Consider the following 13,584-nt stretch of genomic DNA (forward strand, 5'->3'; position numbering starts at 1 on the left):
ATTTACAAAACAAAAGACGCTGATGGAGAGGTGTGAAGGGATTTAAAGTGGGCCGGAGAAACACAAGAAAAAGTTTGATGCTTCCAGTTTTATTTGTTTGAAACAGTCTGTTCAGTCACAGTGAGACTGCTTATCAAACTAAGCCCATTTGACAGTCGTCCTGAGCACAGCACTTAAACTGCTTTTGCTCCCAGGGCCGTCTTAATGTATGAGCAGGCACTGGCTGCAAGCCCCAGCATCATAGGGGCCCAAGATGTCACTGATACCTACTGTATATATGTTTCTGTTTTGCTATCAAAACAGAGGCCTCTGCGTAATTCTTTGCCCAGGAGCCTATGATGCTGTTAAGATGGCCCTGGGTGCCACAAGCGTTTAAAAATAATCAAATAACTTGCATATACTGTATGAGTGTGTGTTATATATTCACTGGAATTCAAACGTTTGGAATCACTCTGTAATATTACCGTTTTAGCCAAGACATTTGTAATGTTGCAAATGGCTATTAGTGCTTGTAGTGACAGATGTATAATTTATTTTTCACATATGACTGCAAAGCCCCATTTTCAGCATGTCCTAAAGGTAAATTCTCTCAAGTCATCTTTAATTAATCGTGTTTAAATGCTAATTGGTTATTACAGGAAACCTTTTTGATTGTTTTTGCACAGCTTAAACCTCTTATTCTGTTCAATGAAGCAAGTAAATTGTCTTTTCTTGAGTCGCAAGGTACTGCCATTCCTGAAGTTCAGTATAAAAATGGCCAAAATGAAACTGCTTTCTCAAGGAACACATCCGCCTATTGATATTTTGCGAAATGAAGGTTATTTCATGTGACAGATTGCCAAGAAACTGAAGGCTTTATGCAACTGTCTTGGGAGAAGAGGACAAATTGGATCAAACCAGGATAGAGAAAGGTTTAAGGCTCACGTTTTTTTTGTTTGTCACATTTACACAAGAAAACATGAAATTCGCCTTCTTGGTTGCATCCAGTAATAGAAAGAATGAACTATAACAAACAAACAAAGAGAAGACAGGTTAAAAACTTACACAGATATTCTAAAAACAGTGTACGTCAGCTGAGAAAAACATTTTTTGTTAAAACCCACTTACCTACATGATGCATAAGAAAATTTTTTTTTTTAAATTGTTGACTCTGATGTTCCATATTAAAAAGATGTATGACACCAAGGAGAAGTAAATTTATGGAGCGTTTTTTTGTGGTTTTTCAAAGCGACTATCCATCCTAATTTACTTAAGCTTAGTTCTGTGTGTGATGGTCGTCTGTCGTCATTTGAGATGATTTTCAGTTTTCTAACATTGCAGATGTGATGTCTGTGCAGAAGCGCATGTGGGGAGTTGTATGAGTAAAACGGTAGTATTTGTTGTTGGTGTGGATGTTAATAAAAAGGTAGTTAAGCATTACACGTGTGTGAACCGCTATTTCTGATATAACAATTTGGTCATGAGGATGGCAGAGTTTGGCTTACCTCCTCCAGCTTCTTTCTTGCCAGTACCTGGTGAACCGCTAGTTCCCTGGGGCCGCTGGTATCATTCGTTCGAAACATACCTGTTGGCGGCCAGGTTGGATAACGTTGAGACAGCAAGGAAAAGGGCACTTCTTTTACACTGTTTGGGAGTGGAAGGACATCACAGCACACACTTAACCAAATCATCTTTGACAGCCCCAATAACTTTAGCTTGCATGTTTGGTAATCTACAGGAGCTTTCTTAAATTTTGGTTTATATGACTACTAAATGAAGCAATGAAGCATACAGACTGCAGTAAAAGGAGAACATACAGTGCATCCGGAAAGTATTCACAGCGCATCACTTTTTCCACATTTTGTTATGTTACAGCCTTATTCCAAAATGGATTAAATTCATTTTTTTCCTCAGAATTCTACACACAACACCCCATAATGACAATGTGAAAAAAGTTTACTTGAGGTTTTTGCAACTTTATTAAAAAAAAACAAAAAACCGGAAATCACATGTACATAAGTATTCACAGCCTTTGCTCAATACTTTGTTGGTGCACCTTTGGCAGCAATTACAGCCTCAAGTCTTTTTGAATATGATGCCACAAGCTTGGCACACCTATCCTTGGCCAGTTTCGCCCATTCCTCTTTGCAACACCTCTCAAGCTCCATCAGGTTGGATGGGAAGCGTCGGTGCACAGCCATTTTAAGATCTCTCCAGAGATGTTCAATCGGATTCAAGTCTGGGCTCTGGCTGAGCCACTCAAGGACGTTCACAGAGTTGTCCTGAAGCCACTCCTTTGATATCTTGGCTGTGTGCTTAGAGTCGTTGTCCTGCTGAAAGATGAACCGTCGCCCCAGTCTGAGGTCAAGAGTGCTCTGGAGCAGGTTTTCATCCAGGATGTCTCTGTACATTGCTGCAGTCATGTTTCCCTTTATCCTGACTAGTCTCCCAGCCCCTGCCGCTGAAAAACATCCCACAGCATGATGCTGCCACCACCATGCTTCACTGTAGGGATGGTATAGGCTTGGTGATGAGCGGTGCCTGGTTTCCTCCAAACGTGACTCCTGGCATTCACACCAAAGAGTTCAATCTTTGTCTCATCAGACCAGAGAATTTTCTTTCTCACGGTCTGAGAGTCCTTCAGGTGCCTTTTGGCAAACTCCAGGTGGGCTGCCATGTGCCTTTTACTAAGGAGTGGCTTCCGTCTGGCCACTCTACCATACAGACCTGATTGGTGGATTGCCGTAGATATGGTTGTCCTTCTGGAAGGTTCTCCTCTCTCCACAGAGAACCTCTGGAGCTCTGACAGAGTGACCATCGGGTTCTTGGTCACCTCCCTGTCTTCCACTTACAGATGATGGAGGCCACTGTGCTCATTGGGACCTTCAAAGCAGCAGAAATTTTTCTGTAACCTTCCCCAGATTTGTGCCTTGAGACAATCCTGTCTTGGAGGTCTACAGACAATTCCTTTGACTTCATGCTTGGTTTGTGCCCTGACATAAACTGTCAACTGTGGGACCTTATATAGACAGGTGTGTGCCTTTTCAAATCATGTCCAACAAACTGAATTTACCACAGGTGGACTCCAATTAAGCTGCAGAAACATCTCAAGGATGATCAGGGGAACAAGGATGCACCTGAGCTCAATTTTGAGCTTCATGGCAAAGGCTCTGAATACTTATGTACATGTGCTTTTACAATTTTTTTATTTTTATTAAATTTTCAAAAATCTCAAGTAAACTTTTTTCACATTGTCATTATAGGGTGTTGTGTGTAGAATTCTGAGGAAAAAAATGAATTTAATCCATTTTTGAATAAGGCTGTAACATAACAAAAGGTGGAAAAAGTGATGTGCTGTGAATACTTTCCGGATGCACTGTAAGGTCCTTGTCCACTTTAAATTGTCTGAGTCTACAGAAGGGAAAGAAGTGCTGATTGAAAAAGAGAGTGGAAGGTCCAGATGTATAACTTCAAAACAGGATATGTTGAAAATACAACTCCAGAGAGCTGACCTAAAGGGAAAAGTTTGAAAAAAAAAGCCATATCTGAAACTGGCAAATAAAAAGAAAAGATTCAAATGGACAAACATTTGGAATCACTCAGAAATCCATTGTCCAATGTCTGTTCTTTTGCCCATTTTAACCTTTTCTTTTCATTGTTGCAATAACACTTGTACTTGGTGTTTGGACTTGGAGGACCTGTAAGACGTCTGTTTTTCCAACTGCAGACTCTAACATAATTAGAATTGAACAGATTATATTTAGTAAATGACAGTTCTATATATGCATTGTGATAGACGGCCGGGGATCTTGCCCGGTCGGGATACCCTTTTCAGGAGAGGAGCCGGGGAGTGGACATATCACCAACAATATCTACCCCGGGATAGGAGAGGGCAGCCCCCCTGGTTTACATCAGGGCCACGGAACTGGAGCTTAGAAGCTCAACCCTGCGGAGGCCTGTGGCCTCCTGGTCAGTTCCGGAGCTGTGGTCTGCAGCACTTCCGCCACATCTGGAAGTGTTGCTAGTAGAACAGCAGGATTCCTATGCAGCACTTCCACCACACCTGGAAGTGCTGCCGGAACTTGATCGAGGAGCACCTGGAGTACTTCCCGGGTGCAGTATAAAAGAGGCCGCCACACTCCATTCGGAGAGCCAGAGTTATGAGGCAGAGGATGGAGCTTGTGACTGGAGGAGTGAAGGTGGCAGAAGGAAAAGAAGAAAAAGACAAAGAAAGGACTGAGTAGATTTTGTTTGGGGTTTGTGCACTGTATTGTGTGTGCAGGTGCTGAAGAAAATAATAAACGTGTGTGTTCTGGGACATTGTTGGTCTGTGTGTCTGTCTGTAGCCAGGCTGGTCTTTTACAGCATGCCTGCAAATATAAATGAGAAGTTTTTTTAACAGGACTTCTTAAAATGCTCTATTTTATAAACATTTCCTTCTTGTTTATTAGAGGTTAAAATTTATTGATGCCTGCATGTAAGTATAATGGCAAATCTAATAATAAATAACAACCCACTCAGCTCAAATGTGCATACACAACTACCCATGCAAACGTCAGGATTTATAAAAGAAAACTTGAATGTGAGTATATTTGTGGCAGCTCTGACCAATGCATACACTACATTTAGGAAAAAAATGGGTGTTGTGGAGTGATATTTTGAATATAATGTAAGCTGGACATACCAATTGTAATATTAGTGTTTCTTATAGTACTTTCATATCTAACTTACCAACCCGCAAGTCTTTAGGACTAACTCAGGATGTGAATTTTATTGCAGGGTTAGGGGGTGCCTCATACTGGTTTAGCAAGGGGGATTTCTGTGCAGGACAATCTATGAGGCATCCCCCACAAGAAGGCTATAAAACTACCTAGCTGTCAAGCTTCAGCTAAACAAATGGTATTCACTACTTGAGGGCAGGGGCAAAAAGGAGGTGTGTGCACCCATTGGTCTGAAGAATGGCTATTTGGGATTGGTTTTGAATTGGAGGCCATTCTGTACCACAATGCCTTATTGGTCTAAGGATCTGGACAGGAATATATAAAATTGGTCGCTTTACCCCTCCCTCTCTCTCTCTCTCTCTCTCTCTCTCTCTCTCTCTCTCTCTCTCTCTCTCTCACACCATGGCCATGAAGAGAACACAATGAGCAGCACAACCCGGCAGCCATATTGAGAAAGGCATATGACCTGTCCTAAAGAAAACTGACCAGAAATGACGACTTGAGCAGAGACATTTGATTAACTACAAGTTTGTGTGCTTCCTGTATAGAGGATTTAAAAACTTGTATTAATGTAACATATTGTACCAGCTAGCCTTAGGTTATGAAAGAGTCAAACCATTAAATGAATGTATATTTTATTTTTCTTAATTCATGGAAAGTCACCATTATATACCAGCCCTAGGTGAGGAACGTGAAAAGTGATTTAGTGGACATAAAGGAAAGGTCACTCTTAGGGATGGGTAACTATGTTTTGGTTTTAAAAATGATGGTATCAAAGCAAAGGGTCAGGAAAGCATTTATTTATGATAAAGAATGAGAAAATATTGGTGCTATATAAAAATTTTAGGAATGAAGGATTTGTATTGTTGGAGTTAGATTATGATGAAAAATGTTCAATTGCAAAAGAGATACTGATAAGAATTGTAATAAATGTAATATTCGCCCATTGAAGGGCGCTCACTTCATTGAACTGAGTTGGCTTTATGCAGTTTTGCAACTAAGTCTATTCTGCTTGCCCATCTCAAGTGTTTACTTTAAAGACAGAGCGTGTCCAATCTCCACAACACTTGGAACTACACAACTAGCATTTATTAGGTTGCATGGTTGCCAGTTTTCACATGTACTTTGCTTCATTACTACTATTCTATGAATATTGTCAATAATACATTGATTAGAATTTGTAACTTAACTCCTGCTCATGCTCTTACCCTAATTGCCTGAGGTTACAGATGTATAAGGGAAGGTGGGGAGAAGTGCTAAAGTACAATACCTTATAAACAGGGATAAGTCTAGGGGATTTGAGGCATTCTGATAAAGTCTACACAATAAAGAGTACAAAAGGGAACAGTAGAATCACATAGGACTCTACCAAGATAAAACAATGGGAAATGATGACTCTCTTGATTAAGCAGGGACATGTAGCCAGACCAGTTAAATGACAACTCACGCGTATAATTCCTGTCACCTAGCTGTTATTAGAATGTGCAATGATGTGACAAACATATTACACCTCAAAAAGGATGAATATGATGTACAGAAACATGTATTTCAGTTCCATTTTAATAGGGCCAATGCTTTTTTGTTTTTTCGTCAGTTTATATAAGCTAGTTGTTGACACTTCTCAGGGAACTGGCCGACAGGTTAGGAATATTTCAGCCAAGCTTCACTACATCATGCCTACTGTGCTGGAAGCTGTTAACCGACCGGCGAAGCACTACATTCAGTTTGCATATGGTGTCTGTGTGCACACAGATAAACCATAAAAATATGTTTTTACCAATGTAAAAAGGCAATTTGTAGCTGTGTCTGGTTCTTCTAATATAACCAAACCAATTGACTGAACTCATATGGCAATAAGGGCACCTAGCAAGAACAAAGCTGCTTTTGTTAACTGTAAGTAGCTATATTCCATTAATCCACAAGTCATTTGTGATACCAAGATGTGGTTGGCAAGTGTTGTGTCTTTGTGGCCTGGGTCAACCCATGATTCATATATTTTGAAGCAAAGTAGTTTTGGCAGATGTGATGATAGTGTGTGTTGAATGGCTTGTTGGTAAGGTAATTGTTAGTGCTTCATCTGGCCTGAAGTATTAATTGTAACAGAAATCATGTCATTACATGATTACTTCATACGCCAGGTGATAGTGGCTACCCACTCAACAATGGCGCCTCATACTTTTCCTGGACCCTCAGAGGGCAGAGGAGTGGTGCAATAATGTGGTGCATGATCCTGCGCTCTCAATTGTGGAGCACAGATGGCGGGGTTTCAGTGCGTCACAGTGGAGGCTGCTCTACCAGGCATGGAATCTACGTATTTATGAGGTATGATGTATTAGCATACTTCATAAAAAATGTTTTAGGGCAGCGTTTGAGGTGCATTCACTTACGCATATTTACAAGGTGATTGTGATTTATAACTGCTAAATTCCATAGAAATGTGCTAATGTCAGGTTTTATAAATCAGATTTTTTTGGCATGTTCATTTTCCCATTTTTTTCAGCATATCCATATTTTAACACTCATAAATGAGGCCCCAGATATTAAATTATCTAGTTTGTTATCCGTGTTTAATAGTGAGTCTGGTTGCTCGCTCACTCTTTTTCATTCATTCACCAAAACTATATCATCATGAACATAGCTTAAATGAGCTGTGGAATATCTTAAAGAACTCTGAGCCCAAAGTTAATAATACACTACCTTTATTAAGACAACAGTTGTAATTCCTAGTAATATTTTGTGCTGTGTTCAACATCAAGAAGACATATTTATTACAGCTCAAATATACAGTTATTTATCCAAGATTACCTAGATGAGTTGAGGTCTAGTTATGCCAGAGTAAAGTTTAAAATAATAATGTATTTATTTGATCCTGTTATATTTCAGACAATGGAAGCTGGACACAGCTTTGGCTTGTATCGGAATACCATGAGCACGGCTCACTGTTTGACTACCTAAATCAGTACTCTGTGTCTGTGGAAGCAATGATCACACTGGCCGTGTCCATTGCTAGTGGACTTGCACACCTCCACATGGAAATTATTGGAACTCAAGGTGAGTTTTTGGTTACACTTTTTGCTGATAAAAAATGTACACGAAGAATATTAAAAATAAAATGTGAGTTTAAGAGGAACTTTCTGTTGGTTTGCCTTGAGATGGGAAACGGAATTGTAACATTAGAAATGGGGCTATACCCTTACATGCAGTTCTCTGCTTTGCACAAACAAGTTGGAGCAGAATGTAAAATATAAATACAAACAGAAAGTGGTGATTTCTAAATGCTCTTTTAGCCATATTTAATTGAAGACAGTACAAGATAAGATATGTAAAGTTTAAATGAATCAACTTGATTTACTGCATTGTGATGCTTACAACACCTTCCAAAGATATTGGGACAGGAGTGTGCTTACCACAGTCCCAATATTGTTGTAGAATAATTAACATATTAGTTCACCACTCAATTTCCACTGTTTTTATCCTAATGAAGTGCTGTGGAAAGAGGGAATCTATGCCAGCAGTATTTGTCACATAGCAGGAACTAACCTCCGGACAGGTTCCAACACTCATCTTCACACCCAAGTCACCACTTAATGTGAACAACTTCAGGATGTGGAGTGCTTTTGAGTTACATGATCATCAGAGGTGACTGTGTGCAGAGGGTGCAGACCTATAAATACCTGGGAGTGCAGCTGGACGATAAATTGGACTGGACTGCCAATACTGATTATCTGTGCAAGAAAGGACAGAGCCGCCTGTACTTCCTTAGAAGACTGGCATCCTTCAACATCTGCAGTAAGATGCTGCAGATGTTCTATCAGATGGTTGTGGCGAGTGCCCTCTTCTACGCAGTGGTGTGCTGGGGAGGCAGCATTAAGAAGAAGGATGCCTCACGCCTGGACAAACTGGTGTGGAAGGCAGGCTCTATTGTTGGCATAGAGCTGGACGGTTTGACATCCGTAGCAGAGCAACGGGCACTCAGCAGGCTCCTATCAATTATGGAGAATCCACTACATCCATTAAACAGTGTCATCTCCAGACAGAGGAGCAGTTTCAGCGACAGACTGCTGTCACTGTCCTGCTCCACTGACAGACTGAGAAGATCATTCCTCCCCCAAACTATGCGACTCTTCAATTCCACCAGAGGGGGTAAACGTTGAACATTATTCAAGTTATTGTCTGTTTTTTACCTGCATTTTTTATTACTCTTTAATTTAATATTTTTTGCTGCTGGAGTATGTGAATTTCCCCCTGGGATTAATAAAGTATCTATCTATCTATCTATCTATCTATCTATCTATCTATCTATCTATCTATCTATCTATCTATCTATCTATCTATCTATCTATCTATCTATCTATCTATCTATCTATCTATCTATCTATCTATCTATCTATCTATCTATCTATCTATCTATCTATCTATCTATCTATCTATCTATCTATCTATCTATCTATCTATCTATCTACACATTACACACATGGAGTGCATAAACCTCACAAAGATGCTGTCTGAGTCAATATCTGAACCCATTTTTCTAGACAGGCAATGGCAAACATTACACCACCATACCATTCCATTCATCATTTTACAAAACCTCAAACTTTAGGAAAAAGGCATAACAATTATGCAGTTATTATACAGCTGGGACCACTCCTACATTACAGCAATCACAGTGGAGTTTGCACAAATTCCCAATATCTATGTGGGCTCCTCCCTGAGCTCTCAAATCTCAAAGACACACAGGTTATGTTAAATTATGACTTTTAATTGGCTTGGTAGGAGTGAGTATGGGCATTGCTCCAAGGCTACTTTCATTCCACAGATCAAATCCAATTTTTTTCTGTCAAATGTGACAGATGATCAGCATAAAACACAAGGAATCAGAACTCTTCTGATCAAATTTAGACATACAGACATATGTGACTTGCATGTGACTGTGTTTAAAGGCTTCAATTGGAATTGTCTAGAAATGTTATGTCTTATGCTTATGTAGTCTTGCGGGGCCAGACATGATTCTCAAATCCCATTAAGTATGTAGTAAAAATCTTGCTCTACAAAGGCTATACCCTCAATGGTTCTTCCTAAAACACCTGCCCCCAATTCCTCCAGTCTGTGTGTTTTAAACTGCTGCCGGGGCTTCAGGGAGAGAGCAAAAGAGACTGAATAAATGACTTGACACTGAGAGAAAATATAAGCTGATACTGCAGTTATCCATTCAGGAGCTCTGTAGCACAAGGTAACTGAAGCTTAATTAATTTGTAAGTAATAATGAGAGCAGAGACAGTGGAGACAGACACACTCACACATAGATCAGGCCACCACAGCTACTGGGCTCCATATGTTTGAGAAGTGCCTCTGTCTGCTGCCATATCTTTTTTGCCATTTTAACCATTTAATCACTATATGACATAACAACAGCAAGTCATGTTTAGATAAACCTTGTGCCTATGGATATACAACGTGTTAAAACGCTGCAGCTATTTTGTCACAGCATGTTTGCATTTACAATTAGACAGTAATGTTAACTTTCTTTAGTTATTTATTTAGACATGTAGTCAGACGGTGGATGTTCAGCCTCACTGCTGCATCTACTGGTGTTGTTAGGCAGACTTGTTGATTTGGGTGTATAGAGTACTGAAAGTTGCGTCTCCTGTGGCTTTTAATGCTCTCTTAACAGCAGTCCTTTTGATGAAGTGTGGCACACTATTAACTCTGATTGCATATATGCAGTTCCTGTTTTCATGAATAAAGTTGCCAATTCTTTCAAGCTTACAGTACATCGACTCCCATAGCGTTGTCGTAGCTAAACAGCAGAGAGCACACACAGTACCTTTGACAACATATCATTCCCATTTACTGTTCGTCCTTTGATGCCGTCAAATTTCAATGTATAATCTGATGCTACAGAAAGGGTTCTCCCTTTCATTACTACTAAAGTGTTGCACCATGTTAGCCATTATGAATGTAGTGAGAAGTCAAGCAAAATAACACCTTTTATTGGCTAACAAAAAAGATTACAAATATACAAGCTTTAAAGGCAACTCAGGGCCATTATTCAGGCAAGATGTAAATGACATCTTATTACATCTTGCCTGAAGAAGGGGCCTAAGTTGCCTCAAAAGCTTGTATATTGTAATCTTTTTAGTTAGCCAATGAAAGGTGTCATTTTGCTTGTCTTCTCACTCCCTTGCATTAGGTTATGTTTATTTTTAAAATAGGTTATGTTTATTTTTAAATAATGCAATATGCTCTCTGCACACATTTATATGTCTAATGGGGTTTTCTTAGGAGACTTTTCGACTGTAGACTATTGTAATGAGAAGCTTGCTGTTTGTTGTCCAGGTCAATGAGAGCATGACTTATTTTTACAGTTCAAAATCTCTGCCCTTTCTTTGAGTGCTACCTTTATGAAGCATTGGATTGATTTAGAAATGTGACACTCCATGAGCTGTTTACAGTCATATGAAAAAGTCTGGGAACCCCTCTTAATTCTTTGGATTTTTGTTTATCATTGGCTGAGCTTTCAAAGTAGCGACTTCCTTTTAATATATGACATGCCTTATGGAAACAGTAGTATTTCAGCAGTGACATTAAGTTTTTTGGATTAACATAAAATATGCAATATGCATCATAACAAAATTAGACAGGTGCATAAATTTGGGCACCCCAACAGAGATATTACATCAATACTTAGTTGAGCCTCCTTTTGCAAATATAATAGCCTCTAGATGCCTCCTATAGCCTTTGAGGTGTGTCTGGATTCTGGATGGAGGAAGTTTTGACCATTCTTCCATACAAAATCTCTTCAGTTCAGTTAAATTTGATGGCTGCTGAGCATGGACAGCCTGCTTCAAATCATCCCATAGATTTTCAATGATATTCAAGTCAGGGGACTGTGATGGCCATTCCAGCACATTGTACTTCTCCCTCTGCATGAATGCCTTTGTAGATTTTGAACTGTGTTTTGGGTCATTGTCTTGTTGGAATATCCAACCCCTGCATAACTTCAACTTTGTGAGTGATGCTTGAACATTACCCTGAGGAATTTGTTGATATTGGGTTGAATTCATGCGACCTTCGACTTTAATAAGGGCCCCAGTCCCTGAACTAGCCCCACAGCATGATGAAACCCAGTGTTCTTCCGCCATGCAAAGCGCTTTTTGTTATGATCAAATAACTCAATTTTTGTCTCATCAGTCCAAAGCACTTTGCTCCAAAATAAATCTGGCTTGTCTAAATGAGCATTTGCATACAACAAGCGACTCTGTTTGTGGTGCAAGTGTAGAAAGGGCTTCTTTCTCATCACCCTGCCATACAGATGTTCTTTGTGCAAATTGCGCTGAATTGTAGAACACTGTACAGATACACCATCTGCAGCAAGATGTTCTTGCAGGTCTTTGGAGGTGATCTGTGGGTTGTCTGTAACCATTCTCACAATCCTGCACATATGCCGCTCCTGTATTTTTCTTGGCCTGCCAGATCTGCTGGGTTTAACAGCAACTGTGCCTGTGGCCTTCCATTTCCTGATTCCATTCCTTACAGTTGAAACTGACAGTTTAAACCTCTGAGATCACTTTTTGTAGCCTTCCCCTAAACCAGGAGACTGAACAATCTTTGCTTTCAGATCTTCTGAGAGTTGCTTGGAGGATCCCATGCTGTCATTCTTCAGAGGAGAGTCAAAGGGAAGCACAACTTGCAATTGACCACCTTAAATACCTTTTCTCATGATTGGACACACCTGTCTATGAAGTTCAAGGCTTAACAAGCTAATCCAACCAATTTGGTGTTGCAGGTAATCAGTATTGAGCAGTGACATGCATTCAAATCAGCAAAATTACAAGGGGACCCACATTTTTGCACAGCCAGTTTTTCACATTTGATGTAATTTCATACTACTAAATACTGCTTCACTAAAAGTCAATTACTATGCAGGCTGAGAGGGGTTCCCAAACTTTTTCATATGACTGTAATTGTTCCCACCCAGTTTTAAGCAAAATTCTCTCATGGTTGTCTCCAGATGTATATATTATTCACCTAGCTTCAGTGAGGTGCACTGTTTATGCAACCGTCGTCATATCTCTGATTTGAAAATCACGATGGATTAGAGTACCAACTTGGTAGGAACTGTAATACCTACTGGAAAGAAAGTGAGGTGGCTGACTTAATAAGCCAATACAGTCCAATTGATGTGTATTTTGTAATGAAATGCCCTGCCTAATGCCTATATTTTTCTCTGTGAGAATCTTGCAAGCAGATATCTTAATAAGTATCTAATGTTCCCATCTTCATTCTGAAGTTGCCAGTGTTTTGCATCATACATTTACATATCTTGCTCCTACCAATCCTGGCTTCTTCTTTTGTCCACAAGTTTCTACGCATAGACTCGGCACAGAAAGCAACAGTTACAATTTTTCTCCATCCTTGCCTTCATGGGCTGACAAATTTGCAGATGGCCTGCACTGAAAGCAATATTAAGTATCACAGTAGCCCACATGCTGTTACTGTTCCTGGTGATCTAATAGGTTGCATCTGTCTGTCCAATTTGTTTTTATTCGTTTTATGCATCTGGGGCATGTTCAGAAATGATACAGTACCTGTACACACTCATTTTTGATTTGAATCACTTGCAAAATTTATTTGAACAGACGTGAGCCAAACATCTGAGTCACTTTTACGCTGTCAACACACTGCAGAGAATATCAAACTTGATGACTACAGTTGCTGGATCTCATCATCCTGAGGATGTCAGATTTCACGTCTAGGAATCGCCGTGGATGATGAATTACATGACTCTAGTTAGCACAGTTTAAAATTCCCAAAGTATCAAGAGCTCTCTGCACGCTGACAGCCAATTAATTGAAAGTGCCTTTACGAATGATTTCCAGGT

The 13,584-nt window shown here is 39.8% G+C and overlaps 1 protein-coding gene across 2 annotated transcripts in view; it reads left to right on the forward strand.

The window, feature by feature from the left end:
* The window catches only part of LOC114655449 (activin receptor type-1C), a 199,998-nt gene that overhangs the window by 162,328 nt on the left and 24,086 nt on the right, over positions 1–13,584 (forward strand). For both annotated transcript variants that reach the window (XM_028806448.2, XM_028806449.2), the window contains exon 5: positions 7,584–7,751. In XM_028806448.2, the coding sequence (XP_028662281.1) occupies positions 7,584–7,751 (168 nt within the window). The remainder of the gene's footprint in view (positions 1–7,583; positions 7,752–13,584) is intronic.

The sequence above is a fragment of the Erpetoichthys calabaricus genome, chromosome 8 (genome assembly GCF_900747795.2).
Source record: "Erpetoichthys calabaricus chromosome 8, fErpCal1.3, whole genome shotgun sequence".
NCBI classification, from domain to species: Eukaryota; Metazoa; Chordata; class Cladistia; order Polypteriformes; family Polypteridae; genus Erpetoichthys; species Erpetoichthys calabaricus.